At 36.0% G+C, this 26,370-nt stretch overlaps 1 protein-coding gene across 10 annotated transcripts in view; it reads right to left on the bottom strand.

The window, feature by feature from the left end:
* The window catches only part of PDLIM5 (PDZ and LIM domain 5), a 172,278-nt gene that overhangs the window by 27,491 nt on the left and 118,417 nt on the right, over positions 1 to 26,370 (bottom strand). For 9 of the 10 annotated variants that reach the window (XM_045536720.1, XM_045536729.1, XM_045536722.1 and 6 more), the window contains one exon: positions 13,411 to 13,601. In XM_045536720.1, the coding sequence (XP_045392676.1) occupies positions 13,411 to 13,601 (191 nt within the window). Of the gene's footprint in view, positions 1 to 13,410; positions 13,602 to 20,327; positions 20,460 to 21,229; positions 21,374 to 23,570; positions 23,691 to 26,370 lie in introns of all 10 variants that reach the window. The other variant, XM_045536732.1, reaches the window with a different exon arrangement.

The raw sequence follows: 26,370 nt of genomic DNA, 5'->3' as shown, positions 1-26,370 counted from the left end.
TGTAGGAATAATGTATGAAAGCATTATTTTTATTTCCCCTAGCATCCTTAACAGCTTGGATGATCACTTCTAAGCCCTTTGTGTATTCTGTAAAAGATTAGTTTCTTACAAAGATACTACTTTCTTTCCCTAAACCTGGCTACCCATACTTTTTAGCCATTATAATTGATGAAATAAAAGATATGGATATAAGGCTGGAGTCTTTATATTTTAAGAAACATTCAACAGAATTTATTAATATATAAATTGCTTAGGAGAGAAATAATATTGATCTAATACTTTTGCTAAGGACAAACATGCGTAAAGCACTGAATCCATTTTGCTGTACAAATTCCATATTGGTGTAAATACGTCAGCTACTACATTTGGATTAAGATAAAGCACCAAAGAAAATTATGGACATAAATCTCAGGATAACTATAAAGTATTAATATTTTGATTCCTTATGAAAAAAATCCTATAATATTTCATTTTCATTAAGTGAGAAGAAAGGCTGATATTAAAAATCTCAATGAATACTAATAATGCTAATAATGCCCCCTCTCTCCTCCCAGAGGACAAACTCCTACAGCCCCAACAAGGCAGAACTCATATGTGAGACCATATTTTATGGTGTGAAAAACAACTGGCTCAACCGCAAGGAGTGTTCTGTTAAAAACACTGAGGCTGATGTTGTATAAATAACTGGGCTACATCAAAGTGACATTCTGGCACTCTCAGGGAGATAAAGTATTGTAATTCAACATCTCAGAGAATATGTTCTCAAAGGTATGGCAGAAATTTTACACGGACCAAACTGGGTCGCAGTGAGGCAACACGCCTGCATATTATTGTGCACAGCAAGCACTTTCTTCTCTACCCCTTCCCCAACCGTCTCAAACAGATGGCGACCGGGAGAAGCACAGAATATGTGCATTTTGTCTGTCAAGCTCCTTATGTTGAAAGCATAAACAACAGTCTACTCTCCATAATCCAGGCATGAAATCATATCCAACAGAAATGGAAAAAGTTAAGCCAAGATCTGGGATCAGAGGAAAGTACATTCTGGAGAGGTTTGTGCAATTTTTTAAAAGGGAAATCAAAGATTTTTTTTCCCTCAATGATTAAAAGCAAAATTGGATAGATTAAACTATTATCATTTCTCTAAGCAGTGGAGAATGCTGGTATGTGTGCTATAAAGAATTGGAACAGGTGCACCCAAGGCTAAGTATCAAATATTGCCACAACTTTAGGAGGTTAGTTTCTTCCATTAGCAACCAGCCTTTCAACTTTAAGAACCCAGATTAAACTGGATCTAGAGTGTCTTAATTAAAGTGAGTGTAGGGACTTGGATTAAGTTCAGTTCTCTTTTTAATTTCTTACATCCCACATCATCAAAATTCAGTACACACAGACTTGACTTTTTCTCCCTTCTAAGTGACCTTACATAGAAAACTTCCATTTGGCTAGTGACACAAGTAAAAGAAATCTAGCATGTCCCTCACAGATAAAGATGTGAGATCTTAACATATCTGTTTTCACCAGTGATCAATTAAAAATAAATAAATTATTTATCACAACATACACAGGATTTTCTAAATAATCTCAATATCACTATTCTAATTTCTAATTTTATAATGGGAAGACAAGTCTGTGTTTTAATTGTGGGAGGCCAATATGCTTCATGTTTTTAAAAAAAAAAGTAACAAAGAACAAAAGAAAGCAAAAAAGAAAACATTCGGAGCAAATATTTAAAAAAATAACAAAACTGAGGCATATTCATGACCTCAGAAATATTAAAGAGGATCACTGGTAAACTCACACAAACTGTATAAGCTAAGAACTCATTTAAAATATTAAATCTGTAGAATTTGCTCATATTTGGATGAGAAAACCACATGGACATACTTTAAAATTATTCTATACTCAAACCTAAAGTTCTGACATGTCTTATTTCCAAAGTACATGAAACCCAAATGGGTTTGGCTTTTATCATTTTCCCACCAATTTTCTCCTTTTTATATAAATGAGAAAGCAGCTTAATATCACAAATACAGTAGAAAGGTACCTAATGCTTTAGTTGCCCATATAAATAGAATCTTCATCACGTAGGTAAAAAAAAAAAAAAAAACTGAAGCAGAATAAAAAATTTAGATTTCTCCACGTCAAACAATATTCACAATGTTTCTGATGGTGAATACAAGTTACTACAAAATTTAAAAATTGGGATACTCCTTACATTTCTAATACTACTAATTCTCTAAGATATCTCTCTCAATTAAAGTGATTAGATCTACAAATAAATAAAACTTTATCATCATCCAAAGTTATGCTTGACCACTATTAAACTGGAACTAATCAAATAACACTTTATGTACACATATGGAAATAAAACTCATTGGAAATCATGCAGGTGGGAGGGGAGGAGATGAACAAATTCACACCTCATGGGTACAATGCACACTATCTGGGTGATGGGCACATTTATAACTTAGACTCACACTGTACAAAAGCAATCTATGTAACCAAAAAAAAATGAACCACAAAATACCAAAAAAAAGGAAAACGAAGTTATGCTTGAATTTCACATCTTTTAAAAGCAGAAATCACGGCGCAGCTATTTTATGCTGGAGGAAACAGTATATTTAGCATGATGGCTAAAGGTTAAGATATACACTTGCGCTCCTATAGTTCTGCTACTTTCTAGCTGTGGCATTAGAAATGTCATTATTCTGGGTCTTGGTTTCCTCATCTGTAAAACAGCAAAATAATAACTACTTCAAAGTGTGAGAGGGTTAAATAGGTAGTCTAAGTAAAGTGTTTTCTTACAGTTCCTTGAATGTGTAAGAAATGCTTCATACATGTCAATTATTATTAATACACTGTGACATAAGATCTTATACGTTAAAAAATAAAGCATCCACTCATTCAACAACTGCTTAGAGAACATAAAAAATGTTTTAGATCTAAGAATTCTTCTGGTATAAAAGATACATCCACAGATAAGATATCGGACCTGAGAGAGTTTATACTCTTGGAGGTGACGGAGACCAGCAAACAGGCGACCGGAATGTCTCGGGACTAGTGCTGCCAAGGGTGCTCCTGGCCCCCAGTAAAGTTTGCAACTACCATGCAGAATTATCAAGTGTAATTTTTCTTATTCATATGGTTTAAAACCAGAATTAACAAACTTTTTTCTGTAAAAAGCCAAAGAATAAATAGTTTAGGCTTTGTGGGCCTTATGGACTCTTTTACAACTATTCAGCTCTACCATGATAGCATGAAAGCAGCCATAGACAATATGTAAACAAGTGAGTACGGCTGTTATCCAATAAAACTGTAGTCACAAAAATAGATGGTGGAAAAGAATTAAAGCAGGGACTCAAACAGATATATTTGCACACCAATGTTCATAGCAGCATTATTCACAACAGCTAAAAGGTGGAAACAACCTAAATGTCCATCAATGAATGAATGGGTAAACAAAATGTGGTACCATGTATGCAATGGAGTATTATTCTGCCTTGAAAATGAAGGAAATTCTGATACACACTACAAGGATGAGCCCTGAAGACATTATGCTAAGTGAAATAAGCCAGACACCACAAAACAAATCTTGTATGATTTCACTTATATGCCTAGAGTAGGCAAATTTATAGCAGAAAATATAATGGTGATTGGCAGGGGATGGGGGTAAGAGAAAATGGGGAGTTAGTGTTTAATCAGTATAGAGTTTGGCTTTGGGAAGATGAAAAAGTTCTGGAGATGACCAGTTTAAGAATTCCCAAGCTTCTTGTTGTTGTTGCTGTTATTTTGGCAAAATATAGATGACATAAAATTTACCATCTTAACCATTAAAAAATTAGGTGGTGACGACAGATATGACCAAGGGACATAGTTTGCCAGCCCCTGGTTTAACAACCACATGCGTCAATTAATAGGAAGTAATAATTCTTTATGAAAAGCATATGTGAACAAATTCAGATATCTTCCTTTATAAAAGGTTTAATATTTTAATCTCAGGATGAGAAGAAAATGGTGATAAAGAGCTTTCACGGACGTGCACTTGCATCAGCACTGGAAAACATCCAACATGGAAATAAATTTCAATAAAAGAACATTTAGAAGAAAAGAAAGCAGGCAGTTAATGGTTGTTATTTTTATTTTTTCCTATCTGAGAATCATAATGCTAAACAAAAATCTACTTGTTATACACGGAGACGGAGCATGTTTACATGCTTCACACCCAGCTTTGACAATGGACAGCCCTAGTCAGGCCTTTACGGCAAGTGGACTGTTTAGTTTAATGATGTCAAAATGCAGGGGAGCAGATGGCAATAAAACATTATTAGAAGAGATGAAATACACGCAACTGGTAGCAGTTTACTTATTCATATAAAAATTTAAAAATGGAACCAATAAATCTATCCATCTTAGCTAAGCAAATCCAGTTATCTCGATTTATTACTGCAGCGCAAAGCCTACAATGAAATTTGGGATGGTTATAGAAACAGTAATTTCCTTTCTCACCCCTATCTCCTTTAGACTTCAAATAAAAGATAGAATTTATATCCACTTACAACTGAGATGCACATCATTCAGTCTTTGATCTAATCAAATCTCACAAATATATCTGAGTCTTTCTTTAAAAAAAAAAAAAAAAAAAGAACACATCAGATCTCCCCAAAGCTCTGTCCATAACGAAGTAAATAAGCTTTTCTTTATTGCTAAATGTAGCACACACCAGAGGCAAGCTACGATAAAGAGCCACATTAACTAGAATCTTAGCCAAATGATCTAAATTTCTAAAATGGAGTTTAGATGCAAAGAAAATGTTACTTGAAACAGATCTTAGCAGTTGCTAGTCACTTTATCCTCCCTATCCCAGGCAAGAATCCTTTCTATCTCATCCCTAAGAGATTTAGTCCTCCTCAAATATATCCACTGATGTTATCTTGTGACACAGGAAAATCCACTATTCAGAGTCAAAACAGCTGGGCTCAACTCACTGTAGAACTCTGGACAATTCTTTTGACTTTTCTCAGACTCTATTACCTTAATGATTAAAGGGTGCCCATTTTAATTTTTAATTTTAATGATATCACCTTATTGTACACTCTGAATAAAGATACTTTTTAAAACCAAAAGTTATTATAAAATAACTATTACTATTAATCAGTGATAACCACCATTTTACTGTTAAATGAGGCAGTTTGTTCCTTTTAGGCTGTCACAGTACTCATGAGTTCCAAATCCTCAAACAGGGGGGTGGGGACTCCTCAGACAGGGTGCAATGGAAGCTTAAGTCAATGCAACATTCCACTTGAAAAATCAAGTTTGTATCTTCTTCCTTTCTCATGTGCCTAAAAGACCTTCAAATGGTCACAACTTTTATATCTATAGCTTACTTGGGTCACGCTTCTTCAAACCACAAAACAACTTAATTCTCAAAAAGAAATTACCAATTTGTATGTTTTTACACTATTGTCGATGAAAGCCCTTGCATTTACTACAGATCAAAACTGTTTCCTAGAGAAAAAAGCAGTTCACTAATACAAAGCTTATATACATCGCACCTGATTCTTATAAAGGGAATGGTGCCTTAATAAGAATGTAGGGAAATGTATATTTGTTCAATATGGAGTATCAGAGGTTAAGAATGTCTAATATTAAATAATAAAATACTGTGTCTTATGCCACCATTATATCAACTAAACGCCTCTATTTTTCTCAGTAGAATGCCGGCTCCCATGAACACATCTAACAACAATAATAAGAAATCCACTAATTCCTTGCCAGCATCAGGGGACAGGAGAGTAAACAGGGCTCTCTGCGAGTTGTGCGTACATACAATCAAAGCAAGCATGAAGGTGGCATTCTAACATGCTACGAGAACTGCTAGTGAAAACAGCAAACAAAAATTTCAGCACAGCCAGACAACACTGACTACTGTGAAAGAAAACATACCAAAGCCTCTTATTTTAATTTAATGGTTCTATGAAATAAAGTGACACTGTTTTCTACAGAAAATGCTGATTAGATATTAGCTAAGGTATAGCTCTGTGTTTTTTCAGCAGAAATTGTTGCTTATTAAATACATATCCTAATGTTAATACATTCATTGAGTACCATTACAGATGCTCTAAAAAAAAACCAGTATATTATACTTTGAAAGTGAGAAAGAATTACTGTAATTAATGAAAAAATTTAAAAGGCCTATCACCCTAAAGCTTTCTGAACTACATACAAATAACAACATGAATTATTTAATGTTTGCCCAATGGGGCTCCACAGAATTTCTCTTCTTTTGTCTCAGAAGAAATTTCTATCTCATAATGTCTATTTCCATGACAACATGTAGTACAAATGTTTCCTGCACAGGCAAACAATGCAATGAGGATCATGCCAAGGCTACCAATCTCATACTTGCAACTGTGAACAGCTGAGACGAGAGCCAACATTTAGACAATGTTGAAATGCACTCACCTGAGAAAAAGCTGCATTAATAGTCATACTATTAATATAAAAGTAAACTTATTTCTTAAGTACAAGATGCAATCAATCCAGATTTATATTTTACAACTTGACACATTACATAAAAAAAACTGAAGATAATATTCAACCAATTTTCTGTGCCATAGTCTTGCTTGCTCAGAACCAATAGTTTCTCCAAGCCAAAGATAATCCTCCACCAGTGTTTTCACAGAGGATACATAAGTACTCTACAGGAAATCAAGCTCCCTGGCAAAAGCAATGGTTAAAACTTGCGTCCTGGTCAGGTTAAGCGTTAAGTGCCCTGCAGTTAGTTCTCCTGCCCATGGAATTCTCTCCAATCATTGCCACTGCCCAGGGTAATATTCATTATCATCGTCTCTGGATTACCTCAACAGCCTCCTAAATGGTCTCCAGGATTTCAATCTTAATCTCTACACTGAAGTCATAATGCTATTAATATAATGACCTTTTAATAATGCAAATCTGATTTTGCCACTTCCAGCTTATAAATCTTTTAATAAGCTTCCTTTCATCATCAAGTCCGCACTCTTACGCTCTTCTATGTCCCCATTAATCCACTTAACTTTCTCTCTGGTCGCTAGACAGTTTTGAATGTACTGAACTACCTGCCCTTCCTTCGAGAAGCCAAATTCTTCCAGAGTTTTTGCATATGTTGTTTCCTTTCCAACTTGGCCTCTTCCTAAAAATGTTCAAGGTTCGTTGACTACATGTGATTTTGCTTTAGGCAGAAGCATTAAAGTTTTATTTCTGTATAAAATAGGACTTCAATATAAACAAATACATATGCTACCTCAAGATTGTATCCTTGGAACTTTATCCAAGTCTCTCTCCCCTTTCCACTAATCTAGACCTCCACACCTGGGCCTTGTAATCTGATTTAACTCTTCTTTGCAAGTTTTTTGCTGATTTCTACGTCATCTATCAGTGCTTTGCATCCAAGCTAATTTGTACACAGTGACAAAACAGGTGATCCCACATTCTTAATATTCTATCTGCACTCCACTGCTTGGTTCCTTATGTGCAATAATAAAGTCCCTTGTTTTTTGAGAAAAAAAAAATTCCTACCATAGGGCTTCAGAACTATTACTTTTTAATTCCTGGAAATAAATAACACTAGTTGTAGCACTGCTTATGACGACAAGCTTTAATTCTTATGGGAGCTGAATGCTTCAAGGAGAGTGGAATCCCCTTCTCTCTGAGCAACATGCTTATGTTTTAATAGCAGCCTTTGGCAGACAGTGCTTGCACCTTTGTTCAACAACTGCTTGGGAATTTCAAGTTTGGTAAGAGAACAGAACAATATTCTGGCAAATGCATTGTGTAGTCTTCAAATCATACGAAGATGTCCAAAATAAGACAAACTGACCTATCCACCCACTCACTCACTCAATGACATTGACTGAGGGCCTATAAACTGAGCCAGGTATTGTTTAGGTGATGTAGAACAAAGATGAGTAAGACTCAGTCCCTGTCCTTAAAGGGATCTCAAAACACTGGTAAAAGATACGTATGTAAAATATTAAAATGAACATGATGAACGCTATAATAAAGACACTATCAAAATTTTGTAGGAACATAGAGAATGAACAGGCAACTAAACTGGAGGGCTCAAGAAAGCTTCACAAAGCAGGTGACAGCTGGTCTTAAAAGGTAAATGGAAGTTTGTCAGGAGCAGAAGGGATGGAAAAGTATTTCAAATAAAAGGAGCAGCTTGTACAAAGCACACAGGTGTGTGCCCAAACAATGGTACGAACTGGTGAACCTTTGTGTGACTGGACACAAAGAACGGATTACAAAATGGGGGTGGAGAAGGTTGGCCCAAGGTTGTAAGAGGACAAAAAGCCCTGTTAAGAAGCTACATATTTCACCTGTGGGCAGCAGAGAGCCCAACATATTTTCAAGCAGGGAAGTCACATGCAAACTGTTTTACTGTACGGTAACAGTGTCAGCTATTAATGCTATCGCGAAAAGGAATAAAGAGATAGAAACGTAACCTTTTTTGAGTATCCTCTGGGTGCCAGGCACTTGAAGTATATGCTGTATCATTTGATCTTCGCAACAATGATACAGGAGACTTTTTTTAAGATTCTTATTTTAATAGCTAAAGAAACTGGAGGCTCACTAAAATGCTAACCTTCTGAAATTCATACCCCAAGGGCAGGCATTGCTATTTTTCAGGGCCACCACCAGTCAGAACACTGGAGTTTATGAACAATGGGTCCTGATCTAGCAAGGAATTGCTTATATTCTAATGAACTAATCATTCTCATTTTGTATATGATTAAACTAAAATTAGAAAACTGATATGTTTGAACACATAAAGGCTCATTTATAAAAACCATTTGATTATATTTTGGTAAGACAGTAATATTTTATATATATGTTTGTATCTAGTGAACTAAATTTACCTAATCTGGCATCCATAACTTAAACAGAGTCTAGGATAAAACATTACTTAGAAAATTAGGTCACCTACATAAACACATGAACATACTTTTATGTTCCTGTCTAACCACTTATTACTTATATATAATATGAATGATTTGAACATAAAAAATCTGTTAGGCATACAAATATGGTAAATTCAAATGAAGTTTTAAAAAGCACAAATCCAAGATTCACAAGAAAAATCTCACCTTGTATATATTTTTCTAGATTCAAGTCAATGTTTATAGAGGGACTACTACATCTTATTTATGCAAGTATTATCAAAGATACAGGGCAAGTAGAAAGCAGTATTGCTAAGCTTACATAAAACTGGAGTTTAGAGTCTTACTTTTCTTGTATCTTAATACTTACATCAAGACTATGAACTTTTGAACATTTTGCAACCTAAAATATTTATTTGACAGACTAACTCTTTGTTAGTCACTGGCAAGCTTTGTGTGTGAGGTGGTATATGTTAAACTATATGCCTGAGATACAGACGACGACCCACTCTAAACTATGATGTTGTTACATACACACCTCCTCCTATTTATCAACTGGCTTAGCACTACTGTGTTCTTGAAAGATTTCTGAGTAACACGGGCTATATAACACCACACGGGAAATGATCTATAAGATGTAAGGTCCAAACTTCAGTGGAGGTGATGGAAAGCCATGACAGGCTCAGAATATACTGGTAGGTCTTAAAATTTCAATCAACCCTTTCAGTGACGTCTTTTCTTGGCCCATCACTTCAAAATTACAATAGGCATCACTCAGTAACAAAAGTATGACTAAAATGCTTATTTAAATCTGTGACTTTGTTCTGATAAATACCATATTTAACATAAATAAATAAGTGACTTTCCAGTTTTTTTTTTGAAACTGTAAAACACAGTAAGAAATACACTATCTTCTGACCCAAAATATTTATGTGTGTTTGCATGTTGCACTAAAATGCTAACCTTCTGAAATTCATACCCCAGAGGGCAGGGTACGAATAAGTAGTACATGCACTTATATACACCTACTTATACACGTTGGCCCTCTCTATCTGTGAGTTCTACCTCCGCAGATTCAACCAATCAAGAACTGAAAATATTCAGAAAAAATAACACAACAATAATAATGTAAATAAAAAAATAGAGTACAACTATCTACATAGTAACTATATTGTATTAGGTATTATAAGAAATCTAGAAATGATTTAAAGTATATAGGAGGATATGCATCAGTTATATGCAAATACTGCACCATTTTAGTACTGTATCAGGGACTTCAGCATCCTTGAATTTTGATATCACGGGGACCCTGGAACCAATAGCTTAGGGATACTGAGGGATGACTGCATTTTAAAATGACATCATAGGTAACCGTCACTCTTTGGTGATCTGTGTGTGCGGGAGGGGAATCAAATCTATTTTTTGTTCCTTTTTTCACCAACACTAGGGCACAGCCATGAATTGTCAAGAGAAAGCAAGCCTGAAGCCTGGACTGGGAGAGAAGCAATGCCAGCTGCCCCCACGCTTGAATGAGCCCTCCCCAGCTCACTCACTCACCTTGCTAGTTTTTGCATCCCTTTGGTTGGCACTGTTGTTCTCACAGGCACATTGTAAAGAACATACAACCCAAAATGAGAGAGAGAGCTATCACTTTCTAAATACAACATTTTTTCCTTTGCATCAGGAATCTTTGAAACTATTACATCTAAGACTACATCAGAATAGATTCTGAGGTGGGTTTTTTGTGGTGGTTGTTTTAAACTACAATACAGCTTTGGGTGGGGCACCATAAAAGAATTTGAGTGGCTGGGAATTTTATATTTATTTTTTAACTTCACAAAACAGTGTAAAATAAGTAACCTTTACATAACATAATAATTGATTAAGTGCCAACTTATAGCACCTAGAGCAATATAAATGGGAGCTCAGTAAATATTTTCTGATTTGAGCTAAGGATTATGATGTAATTCAACTATGACTCTACAATAGGAAAACACATTTTCTTTTCACAATATCGCCTTACAATGTTATATAAGATGATATAATGTTTTATACTGTCATAGTTTTCCCCATATTAAATTCACCTATATTTTCTGGAAAACCCTGTAATGTTTTAAATACTAACCATGTGAATCATGATTATAGTTGCTATTATTTGCCTGCTCTGATTATTCTGACAAATTAAATAGACTCAGAGAAGAAAGGATTCCATCGCCCTCTTGTGGTAATTTGCTATACTGCGTTCTCCAGGAGTTCCACATCAACTGGAATTTTTTCTTCCCACTTGAAGAGGCAGGGCAGTTTTTTGACCATAAATTTCTGAACTTCCAAAAGCCATATATATACTTCCGCCCTCTGCTGTCCATATACTCTGTGCCTTCCCTTCCATCTCTACTTCCGAAATTTAGTCTTTTCCTTGCTGTTTTATAAAACATTCTCCTGCTGGCTTCCAGTTACCACACCAAAGGGATTTTTCTCAAAGTTACTTTCTGTATTCAAATGCAGACATAAAATAATTACAGCGAATCTCCATCATCATGCACAGGCTTTAAGTAAATACACATAACTCAGCATCTATGGGGCTGAGTTTCAGCAGCACTTGTTTTCTCAAGAGAACAGGTCTTGCTAAGTCAATTAATAGTCCAGATAGTTCAGAGGCTAATGATATTAGTCTGAATATTTTAAGTTTTTAAAAACAATAAAAGTCTTTCTTTTAAATAGTCTAGATCATACACAATGGCCTATCTTCTTTCCAACACAACACAAATACTTCCAGCTTCTTTGCAAAGTTAGCAACATGTAACATATGCTACTATGAAATAAACTGTATAAATGATTAGTTCTTTTTTAAAGATAATCTATTTATAATAAAGGAATTATTTAGTGTCTAATACATTTAAACACTGTGGAAAATATAGAAATAAAGATGGATTCCTAATTAACTAAAATCCACTTTACAAATGTCAAAAATATTCTCAAATGATCAATTCCTAAAACTATCACATTTTGAAGGTAGCCCCTTGTGTATTCAAGCCGTATTCATCCCAAAACTGATGAGGAAAGACCGGGACTAGGTGAAGACCTAGGTGAGGGAGTGCATTCTACACGGAGGAACAAGAACGTTCGGAAGCAAGGTAACACGGCACGTCTCAGAAACTGAAGATGGTTCAGTGCAACCAAGCACAGACTGCAACTGGGGCAGAAGCAAGGGATGAGGCTGAGAAGTTGGTAGGGGCCAAAGTACAAAAGGTCTGAAATGAAATGACACATTAAGGACGGTGAGAGATAGTAAAGCATCTGTTCACAGGGGAGTGACATGGCAAATCGGGGTTTTAGAAAGCTCACTTGCTGAAGCGTGGAGGACAGATCCAAGGAGTGAGGAGACATGGAAATTAGTTAGAAGGCATCTGCAATGAAGAGGCCCTGAAACAAGGCAATGGTTCTGATGACAGAGGAAAGAAATCTGAGAACTACTGAGAAGTGAAATCATTAGGTGTCAGTTCTGTGTGAGAGAGTGAGTGGTGGGGGGAGGGGTGGGGTGATCTAAAATTTACATTCTAGCTTTGGTGACTGAGTGGACGTCCCATTCCCAGAGACAGGACACGGTCATTTCAGACATGCTGCATCTGAGGTGCCACCAGGAGACAGTAAATAGGTCAACTGGGGAGAGAGAAAACTGTGAATTGTTGATGGCTGGGTAGTTAGAGGAACCTGGATAAAATCACCCAGGGAGAGTATAAAGGAGAGATAAAGGCTGAGTTTGGGATTGGCAACATTTAACTACCATCCCATCTTCCTGTTAAAAGAGGTACTTTTGTTATATCATCATAAACTTTGTTCATGTTGGGAGAAACAGGAAATGATTTAGTCTCCCTTCATTTTGCAGATCAGAAAACTGAAGGTCAAAAAGGTTAAGCAACTCTATTTCAAGCTATTTATTTGTAGAAGTGAATGAGAACTCAGGTTTCCAGATTGAGGCCACGTTGTTCCATCCTCCTATTCAAAGGTTCTCTTTCTAGTACTGTGTCCTTCTTCCCCTTCTGCTTCATAAATGGTCAAAGAACAAGAATTAAAAGATGCTTTCTTCGAGAATTGTTTGATGGCAACAGATGTTTCTGTTGTAGTTATTTGCACATATCATCAACACTAGAGTGTTGTATTTCCAGGGACAACCTTCCAACAATAGAGTCTGTTAGGAAACAGAACCCCGAATTTACCATTCCACACACGCTTTCTGAGTAATCTGGGAAACAAGGAAACGTCCGATTCTGCAGTTGTGAATAGCACGTGGTAACTGCACCCAATACACACAGAGAATGTTCAGGAGACACTTCAGAGGGAAAAATAGCTGCCGCTCCTCCTTACCGTCCTTTCTAAATCTCAGATGGCTGAGAATGGGTTTTACCAGTGAATTCTACCGTACAGCCCAGAATGCGTTTCCATAATTAGACTCACTTGCGGAAAGCAAGAGATGTCTTTGGATTACCTGCTTGGTTTGGCCGCTGCCAGCTTGGAGACTTGATGACGCTGGCGGATCCCAGAGGCCTGAAGGCAGCAGCGGTGGTGAGGCCGGTCACCCCTGGTCTGCCCGAGCCTGGGCCCTCCACGCTCTCGGGCACGCTCCGCGAGGAAGCCACCGAGGAAGAAGCCACTTGCGGAGCAGCCTCCTGAGGGCTGCTGTAAAGAAAACAAAGAAACATTTTTGATGAAGTGGTAGTAATCTCTCCGCAGTGATCTAAAAGCACGACTGAAGGGAAGGAAAGGGAGGCTGTCAGACTGCATTTGTTCTAGGAGATATATTTTTGGAAATGCTCCCTTGAGAAACTGGCCTACTAAAAATCTTATAATAGCCAGTCTCTTTAAATGATAGACTAATTTCCCCTTCCTATTCCTCTCTGTCTCAACATTTCAAAAGAGTCATTTAGATTAAGACAATAAATGATCGGAGAATTCCTGATCATCTCTGTGAAACAGCAAGGGGCTTCGCCGTTCCCACATTCTTCTGGGATTTTATGAACTTCATTTCCCTGACATCTCACAAGTTACTCTTTTTTACTCACATACTTACTCATTCAATAAATATTTATGCACCTACGGTACGTAAGACGTTGTGCTATGCCCCGATCACACAGTGACAAACAAGAGACAACGTCTCTCCCCTAAAAGAACGTCCAGTGTTCTGTGTTCATAAAAACAGGAAAAAAGACACAAGCCTACCATTATCTTCTCTCAACAGAGCTATGTGCTTAACAGGAGGCCTTTGTCCATGCTGGTTCCAGTTTTGATTAAAAGATCATATGGTCTCTATTACCAGGTCACTTGTTATTTATAATTATATATATATATATATATATCATTTCCCCCACAAAAAAATAATTTGAGTTAGCCCAAACTATAAAATATATGCTTTGGAATGATACAATACTGTAGCAACCGTTGTTTCTATCAAGTAAAGTATAACAGTAATAATAATAAAATACTTCCTACTACTTAACTTTTCAATACTGGTTGGTTAAATAATTCCATGTGCAGAAACTCAATTCTTTCAACAACTAGAACCAATAGCTGGAGGAACAGACTGATAGAGACTGGGTACTATACTGATGACTTCAGTGAAATAAACACCCTTAATCATACTGTTCAAGGAGAGATTATTGAAAGAGATTAATGAAAAGAAATTTCAAATTCTATCGTGTCCACTATAATGCCAAATGAACGAGAGCACCTGACTTCCCCAGCGCCTCTCGAATCTCAGGTAACACCTAACATAGCGGGCTCAGACTGCCCACCCTTAGAGGGTTTGCTTGCAATGCTGGACCTTGGCAAACTGTTCCCAGTGACATAAAACTTCGTTCAGCTGGTAACAGTGGCTCACTGTGCCTAAACTCTTTGTATAAACAATACGGCTTATGCGGAACACCTGCTCTCCCTTCTGAGAGCCCAGGATTTTGGTACAAACTGGGCACAGGGTACCTGCGTAACAAGCCCCTAATAAAAGCCCTGGGTACCTAGTCTCCAGTCGGGCTTCTCTGGTAGAGGACACTTTGCACATTTGGACATAACGTGCTGTAGGAGGGAGTAAGCATGTCGTGTGTGACCCCACTGGGAAAGGATTCTTGGAAACTTGAGCCTCATTTCTTCCAGACTTGGCCCCATGCACCTTCTTCCTTTGCTGATTTTGCTTTGCATTCTTTCTTTTTTATTATTATTTATTTTTATTTCTTTTGTTGTAATAAATCTTAATCATGAGTACAACTATCTGTGCTGAGTCATGTAAGTCTCTCTAGTGAAACATCAAACCTGGGAGTGGTTTTGAGGCACCTCTGACACGAAAAAGTTTTGAAAAATTGTACTAAAGATATGTTTACTTTCTTGAAATATTATTCTCTTCTCTCAAATTCAAGTACAACAGAGTCATCACCTTCTATTATTTCTGATCAGTTTAAAAAAAAAAAACCTAAGACTTGCTTGATGTTAAAACATACTATACAATGAAAAATTTATGTACTTTAATAATTTTTACCATAAATAAAGAGTGAAAGACTGCTTATATAATGGGAATGTTGAACACAATTATCAGTAAAGGCAAGACAACAAAAAGCATTAGTGGAACCAGAGTTCAAACATTATAGTACAGTGGCTATGAGCATCGTCTAAAAATTTTGTGATAGACAAATTATTTTATTTCTCTAAGTCTCAATTACCTAAACCTCGGTGATAATATTTTGCTCATAAGATTTCTATGTGGCATAAATAAAGTGATTATGTATAAAGAGCTTAGCATACTCTAAGGCACAGAATATAAGTTTAACACATGAAAAGGATAATATGGTGGAATAACAAAAGACTTATTTTTAATACTTTTACAAAGAAATGATTTTTGAAATACTTATGTACAGGTCATTTTCATTCTAGGATTAAGTATTCTTGTGGATTTGATAAAAAGTAACTAATAACCTATACAGTCCCAGTTCTAAGAAGAAAATGTATAACCAAACAAAAATGTAATCTGGAAATAACAACAAAACCCAAATGATCATCATTTAATGCTTAGTAATCTGAAAGAAGTAAAATTGAATTCTAGGAGAGTTGCCAGACAAATTTACTTAGAAGAGAGTGACCAGGATGGCAGAAATTCATTCCCAAACTTACTAAAGTTTGGTTGAGGGAACTGGTAATATTGGCCCAGGGTACGAACAAACCCCCAAGAGAAGCATGAGAGCCACCCTCAAATCTCATATTCTATTTGCCTAAAGTCAATGAGTTGAATCTACAATGAGACAGGTTTGGTTCAATAAAACCAAGTAAGTACTTCCTAATATAAAATAAAAAAAATCATCCCAAGGGAAAAAAAAAAATCTGTTCCTAACACATTTAAGTCACAGATGGTATTTAAGCAGAGGATGGAAATGCTGGAGAATGGATTTAACCATTTAGAGGATGGAGAGCTAAGGTACACTTCGGCATGACATTCAAAGCCTTCTAAGATAAAGCTACAATCTACCAATCTACTCTTATCTCCTGTGACTATGCTTTACAAACTATATTCTGGCTGCCCCTACTCTCTGTCCCCAATTCTATTTTTCCAGGCTCTACATAGTGGGTACCCCTCTCTACCCTCTGTCTGCACCCATCCGAATCTTATCTATCATTAATAATATTTGAATTAATAATGATATCCATCATGCACTGTGCTCCATGCTAAGCAGGTAACGTGTTATTTAATTACTCAGCTTCTAGAAGTACAGACACTCTTTTTAATTCATGGCGTTTGTTAAGTGCGTGGCATATAATTTTATGCTGACTTGTAACAGCCATTTTTAAATTATTATTAATAGTAACTTCTTTATGTACTTGTCTCTTCCACTACATTATAAACTACCCAAGGTTGGAGACTTTAATGTGACCTTGGGTACGTTACGTTACTTAAACTCAGTAAATTTCCTCACTTGTAAAGTGGTATAAAAACACTACCTTTATTCCAAGGTTACTGTAAGAATTAAATGAAATATGAGATAATACATGGAAAGTACTTAGCACAGTGGGCAGCACAGAGTATATGCTCAAGAAATGAAAGGGCTTATTATTTCTACATCCTGTAATTATCTAGTCTGGTGTATTAGTAATAAGTACATTTACTAAATAAACACCTCTCATCTGTACTGATAATTTTGCTTCTAAATGTAGTTTGTGAAGAGTTTGGGTCCAGGACGTTGACCCCAGATACAATCTTGCTTCCTCAACTCAATTTTAAATTTCTTAAAATTCCCATGTGATAAGCATCATATATGCTAAAAAATATTTTAATTTGTTATTGTACGCTTTGTACATAGGCTTGTACACATTCTCTCTCAAAAGCTCTAAGATGTTTAAATCTTAAACAGTACTCTTCAGATACAAAGGGCTTGGAGTAGATTATGAAGAATTTAGAGGCCAAGCCCGATGGCTCATGCCTGTAATCCCAGCACTTTGGGAGGCCGAGGTGGGAGGATTGCTTGAGGACAGAAGTTTGAGACAAATCTGGGCAACATAACAAGATCACATCGCTACAAAAACAAAATTAAAAAATTAGCTGGACACGGTGGTGGATACCTGTAGTCCCAGCTACTCAGGAGGAGCAGGTTACAGTGAGCTATGATGGTGCCACTGCACTCCAGTCTGGGTGACAGAGCATTACTCTGTCTCCAAAAATAAATAAATAAATAAATAAGGATTTATAGAAATCTAAGTTATAAGCAAGAAAGTTTTTCCATTTATGTTTAAATTCAGGATTGATCTGAAGTTCAGTTTTCTCTGGGAAAATAGATCCGTATTTATTTAAAATGTTTAATGTAGTAATGGAAGGCTATTAGGCTTTATCTAGGCAATCATATGTCTGAATATATGATGCCCAGGCCTCTAAAGATCTAACATATCTTTTTTTTTCTGATTTTTAACTATTAGCTACTATTAATATTTAAAGAAAACATATAAACATTAGGTATCATGTACTAAAGATGAAAGGATCAATAAACTTATTGGCCATATTATTTTATATTTGGGAATAAAATGTTATCAATAATCACTAGCAGCAAGATAGTCTAAAATTCTAGTGACTAATTTAATCACTGTTACTTGAATGTGATTACTATCTTATTTCTGAACTCATGAGTCAAATATATTTTTTCTAAATTTAAATAATTTAAGGTATACCTAAGTTTTAAATAAAAATTAAAATGCTCTCTAAAGAACTCTAATGAGTAAGTTAGTGTAAATCCATAAATACTCTCGGCTGATCCCACAGATGCTGAGAATCAAATATGGTCATTTTCACTAGTCTGCCAAGTAAACAAGCACTGAAATGAAATAATAAATTAATATGATTTCTATTTCAAGAATACCAAGATTTCTGTTTCATATTTCAAAAACTGAAAATAGAGACAAATATACCAATACAGTAAGGGTTTCTTTTCAAAACAAAGCTTATCAGGAAAAAAGAAAAAGGAACAAAAATTAGCTTTCAGTGTCAACAACCTAATTTATCTGGAGTTTACATTCCTTTCCCATATTTGTTTAACTATCACAGCAAATAAAGTTCAGCTACAGATTAAGAACACTTGGAAATTTTAAGTCTATTTTCAAAACAAAAACTCTGCTTGAAGAATACACTTGAGAGAAACTTTCATTCTAATTGAATGTTTATTTTTATTTATTTATTCTTTTAGAGCCAAGGTCTCGCTCTGTCAGTCAGGCTGAAGTGCAATGGCACAACTATAGTTCACTGCAGCCTCAAACTCCCGGCCTCAAGGAATCCTCCCATCTCAGCCTCCCGGGTAGCATGTTTACATTTTTAAAAAGCCAACTGTATATCACATATTTAATTATCAATGTCTAAGCTAATCAGTTCTTAGCTGAAGTCTTACCAAAAAATGATATTTTAATATACAGACTCTGAAGTGGTAGGAAACAAATATTTTTGAAAGGGCCTTAGTTATGCGCAACTTTTTGTTTTTAGATTTCTTCTGTCAGAGCTCTATGAAAGGACCCGGGCAGGTAAAGGGGTAATGAATGCCTTTCCTTCCAGAATTCTGTGTTTACAGAAAAATTTTCAATATTTTCCTAAGCAAAATTCTTTAACTTAAGAGTTTCTACACCAAAATTCAAAGTGCTAAATATACTACGATGAAAAGAAACAGGTTTGGTATTACACTGTTTTTATAATTTTAAAGATTATTATCATACAAAAGCAAAAGTCAGAGATAAAATGTCTCTGACATTATCCCGTCTGCTCTTTGGGGTACCCACTAAGTTAACAAGGGTCTTCTCAGGAAACCCCATACTCCTGCTTTCCAGATGCCAACTATCTTTTCAAGAACCATTTCCCTCTCTCAAATATCAAAATATATTTTGCCTGTACCCTATTGCTGTTAATAGAAAGCAATGGTAATGACTACTAATACTTCTAGAGGTGGAACCACAGACAGCTTCAGTCAATACACAACTGCATGCACACTTCTGTGTGTAGACACACATAGGCACTTTTCTGGAGGGAGGATCTATAACCTTCCAGCAGGTTCTCAGGTGTGGTCCAAGTGTCCTCAAGCACTCAAGGTGCACTTCAAAGTGGTCAGTAACCTGTCTCAGTACAAACTTAGCCCTGACAATGAAAAATTTCTGCTTATTTAACATAATTCTGCAAATATGCAAAATATAAAACAATTTCAGGTATTTTTTTCTTAGAATAAGATGTACTATGATCTCTCTCCCCCTGCTTAAACACATCCCTTAGAAGTTACCCAGAATAACAATAAGTATATGAAAAACCTCCATGACAGCGGTTAGGATACAAATACCTAATCAACAGACAGCCTAGTTAGATCAGGTTTTCAGTAACTGTAGTCACAGTTGTACACTTTGCCATCGACTTTGTGCTGTCAAAAATGATTTTATACAGTTATTTCACTGAGATTATACCTTCAGTAAATAAATACTTGTGATATTTCTATTTTTTATATTATGCCTACATTTTTTTTGGCCTAATCATTAAGTTTAGGGGGTAAAATTAATTTTTGTGTTTTAGCATTCCCCAGATACAGTGAAAATTAAGTTGCTTTTCCAAGAAAAATCTTCAGATAGGATTCTACTACAATTTAAATAATTGCACAGTCACTCAAAATTTCATACCAAGTATTGAGTATGCTAATGAAAGATGTCAGAAAGGGTTAAAAGGTGAGTTAATAATCATACAAAACAGTACGCCTGCACGTCACCACTGTACTGAAATCGCAGTTAATTCAACATCGGGCACCAATCTCTGAAACTCAAGGATGTTCTCCTCTGGCCTGTTCACACGGCGGTTAAGTGTTAGAGAAAGCAGTGTCCTTAACAGCAAACCGTCACTTGCCATATCTGCTCCCACAGTACCTTGCTTTCTTAACATGGATAGAGCCAGTTGAGTTCCTGGAGGACGCAAGATAGGGAAAAGCTAAAGGCTTGGAGACAGGGCTGATGCAAAGCGCATCCAGGAGTGGGTGATATCTTTCGGGGCTGGAGAGCCTGGCAAGCATTCAGAAAGAGTTTGAAGTCAAAAATCACACTAGCAATAGCAGAAAGTAGTTTTTAAGGATTAGAAACGTTTCCTTTCAGAGAGAGGGGATGGGGAGGGAGGGGAAAGGGTGGGGAAGCACAAAGCAGGGAAAGAGGATGAAACGAAGGGCCAAGAGTTTATTACATTATTTTACTCATTCACATAAAATTAATTAAATTACATTATTTTGCTCGCTCACGTAAAATTAATTAAATTTTCACCGAAATTGGTCAAGGCAATCTTTTAGAAAGCAATTAAAGCTTTAAAGACTATAGAAATCACCTAAGAACAAAAAAAAAACTCATGAAAATAAAACAATTTTTTTCAAGGGAGAGAGGAGTGTTTCAGAGAGTAATTAGGCTCTCAATCACCCCTGAAGGTTGTGGGTAAGGAGAAAATCAGTAGAAATTTAAAATACCCATTTATATTTTATTATGTTTCAAGCATGAAAACTGAAAACCATAAGAACCCAATTTAATACGCACACGACATGCAATAATCCATGCAACTGAGAAATATCATACAAACATGGCAGCAACAGGAGATTAAAAAGATGATTTTTTAAAAAAAATCAGGAACAAATCCTGTGGGATTCATTCACAACCTCGATCAAATAGCCATTATTCAGTGCTCATGATAGAGCCGCGACCTTTTGAAACGGGTCTGTTTTCCTTGAGGTGACTTGTACAGTGCAGAGCATTGGCATCACATCAGACACACGTTGCACATGTAGTTCTACCTGGTTTTTGCAGCAATGACAGCGGACACAGTGGCAGCTGCACTACTCAGAACTGCAGCGCTATATCTAGCAGGAGGAGAGAAGGTAGAAAAGTTTCGAAAACCTTCCAAAGGAACTTCTACATTTTTTGTGGAGCTGCTAAAACTGATAGGTAGGGAAATAAAAAAAAGGAGAGGAACAAAAAGAAGAGTGAGAAAAGGCAGCATAATAAACACAAGATAGCAAACGTCCTATATTAATATTTAGACATTGTAAAGGTGTGACATGTTAAGAGGTGGGACACGAGTTCAGGTCACTTATTTACTGTTGCTACAATTTCCCTCAGATATTAAAATTGGAGGCATAATCCTTCATAAAATGGATTTTTGACATATAAACACCCTTGAATATATTAAAGTTCACTGTCTCTAGTTGTACTGAAAATCAAATCAGTACCGTAACATGTGAAGACTGATTTGCCAACAATTAAATAGAAAATAAATCTAAACAGGAACTTTGAATTTCTATTAATATAAGCAGAGAAAGAAGTAAAACTAAGTTATTTTTTCCAAAAAGTCTCTATATAAAGACTTTTACCTTAGCGATGATATATACCAGTAGGGTGACATTTTAATGAGACTTGCATTTTAAGGAGTAGCAGGTATAGGTATTGCCTATTCAGAAGCAGCAATACAGATCAGTATTAACATGAACAAGAAAAACTGTTTAAAACATTGAGAGTAAATCTCTTAGAGGGCAAGCACCTCTGCAAAAATAAACAGTAGTTACAGTGAACATAACCAAAATATCACCTTCTCTGCTGAGTTCCATATTTCTATTTCCAGTAAGCTCTGAAAAGATTTTTAAAATGCAGATATAAAATTTTATCTTCAGAACCCTCATGACTTAAAATAATAATTTCCCTTGGTCTTTTAGAAAAGATCAAACACCTGAACAGGAATTACTATTCTATCATTAGAAGTGTTATGATTTCCAAATTGGTTATTAAATTAGAATTGAGAATTAATATTTATTAAGTAAAATAAAAACGAAGTCTAAAATGCATAGTCTGAAACTTATAGTCTCTCTTCATTTATGGGTGCAGGTTATTAATGACCATCATTATAATGAATACCATGATCATTTTTTTCAAAAGTTTGTGACAGTGGCCACCTCCAACACCAAGTAATTAAGTGCCAAACTCAAGCCAGGTTAACGAAAGCTCAGATGTCTGAGAGTTGTGTGAGGGTTGACATAAGTCTCTTCTCTCTGTCAGAAGTAATAAGTCACTCTTTCAAGTTCCATAGGATATAACTTTACAAACCATTAGAGAAGGAAAATTAAAGAAACAGTGGCAAGACATTTTTTAAAAATTATACAGAATTTTTTAAGTATAATTTTTTTGCAAGTCTATCCATTAAACTGAACTATATGGCTTGTTTTCTTTTTTATTTTTAATTATCATGGATACGTTACATGTACATATTTATAGGGGACATGTAATATTTTGATACAAGCACACAATGGTTAATAGTCAAGTCAGAGTAAGTGGGACAGCCATCACCTTAAACATGTATCATTCCTTTGTGTATGGCTATGTGTTACCAACTGTGAATAGTTATAAAAGAAAGAATGGGGGCTGGAAAGAGAGAAGAAAGATGCTATCAATGGCAGAGCAATGCATGTCAAAGGAAAGAATAAATTTAGCAAGTGATGCAATGTTTGAGTTTCTCAATTACTCTGCATCTTTGAGGCCATGGTTACTAGTCGAGGGAAGTAACGGTCCATAATAAGAACTAGAAACTTAGTCTACAAAAAATCAGCTAAAAAATCCGCTAGTTTATTCTTCTCCAATAAGAAGAAAAGGAAACTAAACTAACAAATTTCTTTTATCATATTGTATCACAAATAATAATATAAAAGGACTCAGTATTAGCAAAGTCTAGCATTATAAGCAGAATTACTGACCAAAATATCTTTAGAATATGTGTGGGCACCTGGTAGCATTATGTATGACCTCTGTATTTCCTTTTTAGAGGGGAATTATCTTTTTTTTTTTAAAGGTGAATGCTCTACTGCAGGAAAGCAGACTTATGACAAACTCAGCAAGCTGACTTTCCAAATCACAAAGTGAATAAATAAAAACACAAATTTCCTGATTCTACATTAGAAGTGAGAAACTAAACAAAACATACCACAGCAGCGTAAAGCAATGTTCTGAGGCGGAGTGCCAAGCTTCCTTGTCTATATGTTAATGATGTCAGTTCTGTAATCAGTGACCACCTTTTGTTTTTCAAACAGTTTAAGTATGCAAGTTCACCAACAACACTGACATTTAGACATACCAAGAAGGAAAAACTACCTAGAATAAGTAGTTGCTACTTTAGAAAGTGTGGCTACTTGGCTACCAAGAGTTAACACCTGAGGAGTTGCAGGTGGGTGAGGTCCACGCTTAGGTAGGTCTTCCAGAGAACTGTCAAACCTAAGTTTTCAGAAGTAAAATGAACAAAGCACAGGAAATATTAATGAAAAGTACAGAAGACATTTATAATCTATACCGTCTTTTAAACGTTCACTAGTTCAATTTTGGAAATACTGTTAGCTGTTGTTGTTGTTGTTGTTGTTTACTTCATATCTACAAAAGGTTAAAACCAAAACCAACAACCCTACCACCATAAAATATGAGTTGTTTTCCCACCCAAATCTTTTAACATGGCTATTTCCAAGTGATAAAAGATTATGCATAAAGGAGAAAAGGTAGATGGGAATTCCCATTTACTGACTATGCATTTTGAATACTTTAAGTTGCCCAATACTATATACATCCTGTAAGGGTCAGGTGGAATTTGGACCAGGTCTGTCTGTACTACTTCGATTACATGAACTTTCCAGCATCTCGTGGGGCAGCTGCCTAAAAAGGATACTATGAGAAAGCAACTAGAAATTTCCTTTCAAGTCAGAATACTGTGTTTATAGATCTGAAATTATATGGATGTTGTTTATCTTGATGTAAAAAAAGTATTTTATCCAATTACATAACAACAGATGGTTGCATGCAACCGTAGTACTTTAAGTATTTTTATTTTGTTTTTCTAATTTGTGTATTTTTTTTCTTTAGAATGTTAGGATTAAATTTTAGAAGAACTACTGTCAGGTAAAGAAAAGATGAAAAAACCCAATGTTAAGTTCAAAAGAAGAAAGCATCAAGCATAATAACATTTTGGGAAGAAAAATAAAAGACAAAAAATACAAAATTACCAATTGTTTTTAAAAGTCTGTGGATAAAACAATAGAATGGGTTGGTCATGTTATACCAATTTTCAAATGGAAAATGTAACACTAAGATAAAGAAATAGAAGAGGTTATATTCCCATTTTTAATTTAGCATGGGTCATATCTTTACCAGAGCATTGAAAAAAATATAGACAACTTAAGAAAAATGTCATGATAGAACTAAAACATTTAAGAGACAGAGTGGAAAAAGTTAAAAGAATAAGAAATGTAAGTCCTACAACATGGGTCAGCAAACCACAGCCCACAGGCCTGCCACCTGTCTTCACACAGCCTAGGAACTAAGAATGTTTTCATATTTTTAAGTAGCTAAAAAAAAAAAAATCAAAAGAATAATAATATTTGATGACATATAAAAATTATACAAAACTCAAATATCAGCATCCATAGATGAAGTTGTATGGGAACACGGCCAGGCTCATTCTTTACATATGTCTATGGCTGCTTTCACAGGATATGCAGAATTGAGTAGCTGGGACAGACCACCTGGCCTGCAAAATCAAATGTATTGATTTACTATCTGGACCTCTGCAGGAAAACTTTGCTGACGCCCGTCCTGGAGAATAACTTATCCACACAGCTACCAGAGTGAACTCTGAAAAGTACAAATCGGATCACGTCTGTAGCTTAGTCCTTCCCACTTACGGAAGCGAGAAAAGACAGGGAAACCAAAAGGGATATTGCTGACGAAATCGGAACTTATTACTGGTTACTAAACACTGAAGGCTGGTGTCCTTCTAAAGTCACAGGTTGAAATCCTGACTCCCAACGTGATGGCATTAGGAAGTGGCACCTTTGGGAGGTGATTAGGTCATCGGGGCTCTCATGAACGGGATTGGTGACCTTACAAAAGAGATCCCAGAGAGCCCCCTTGCCCCTTCCTCCATGTGAGGACACAGCAAGAAGGCTGCACGTCAACCAGGAAGTGGGCCCTCACCAGACGCTGAACCCACCCGTACGCTGGTCTTGGACTTCCCAGCCTCCAGAACTACGAGAAATAAACGTTTGCTGTTTATGCCACCCAGTCTATGGTATTTTTGTTATGGCAGCCCGAACTAAGACATTTGTGTTGGGGGGAAAAGTTTGCTCTTTGTTGTGATATTTTCTATTTTTTCATTCCTTTCAAACTCTGCCTTAACTCTTACACATTTCTCTGCTGTTGCCTTTTCCTAATGGATTTTATCATTATTAAGTGTCCAGTCAATACTTTGTAAACTCTTTAATTATTTATACTATTCCTTGACCTCTATAGAAAAATGTTCTATGGAGTCTAAATGTTCTATAGGGTCTGAATCAAGTAAAAAATGAGCATATGTTATACCGTATCTACAAAAAAATACATCCATCATCTCCTGGACTCATTTCTTTATTACATTTTGCATCTCCTAATCTGATCAATTTACCATCCCTCACAGCCCCCACAAATCCTCTATCATTCTACACCTTCTTTATAGTCCCTTCAAACAGGTTGCCTTTTCTCTCATATACCATATTCTTATAAACCTGGACGTGAAGCAAGCGTCCTCCTCGTTACTGTTTCAAATACCATCAGGCATCTACGATCCTCCCAAATCCCACATCTTTTGAGGCTCGTGTCATTGGACCACTCCACTCAGTGTATCCCATTCCCATTCTCTCCTCTCTACCCCACTCCGTTTGCCTCAGCCCCTGACTCACTGCCTTCCTCTTTACCCCATTCCAACAATCCTTCTTGGTGATCTCAATGTCATCATGTTGAATCACTGAATAAATAACCTAATTACTGAATTCTTTGACTTCTTCACTTCAATGATTTACTCCCCTAAGGCTAAGCTTTAGGTCTGGAATACTGCAGCCACGTACTCCAAAATTCATAACTTTTACTTTTTCAT

The sequence above is a fragment of the Lemur catta genome, chromosome 24 (assembly GCF_020740605.2).
Source record: "Lemur catta isolate mLemCat1 chromosome 24, mLemCat1.pri, whole genome shotgun sequence".
Classification (NCBI taxonomy): Eukaryota; Metazoa; Chordata; class Mammalia; order Primates; family Lemuridae; genus Lemur; species Lemur catta.
This window is presented reverse-complemented; position numbering and strand designations above follow the sequence as displayed.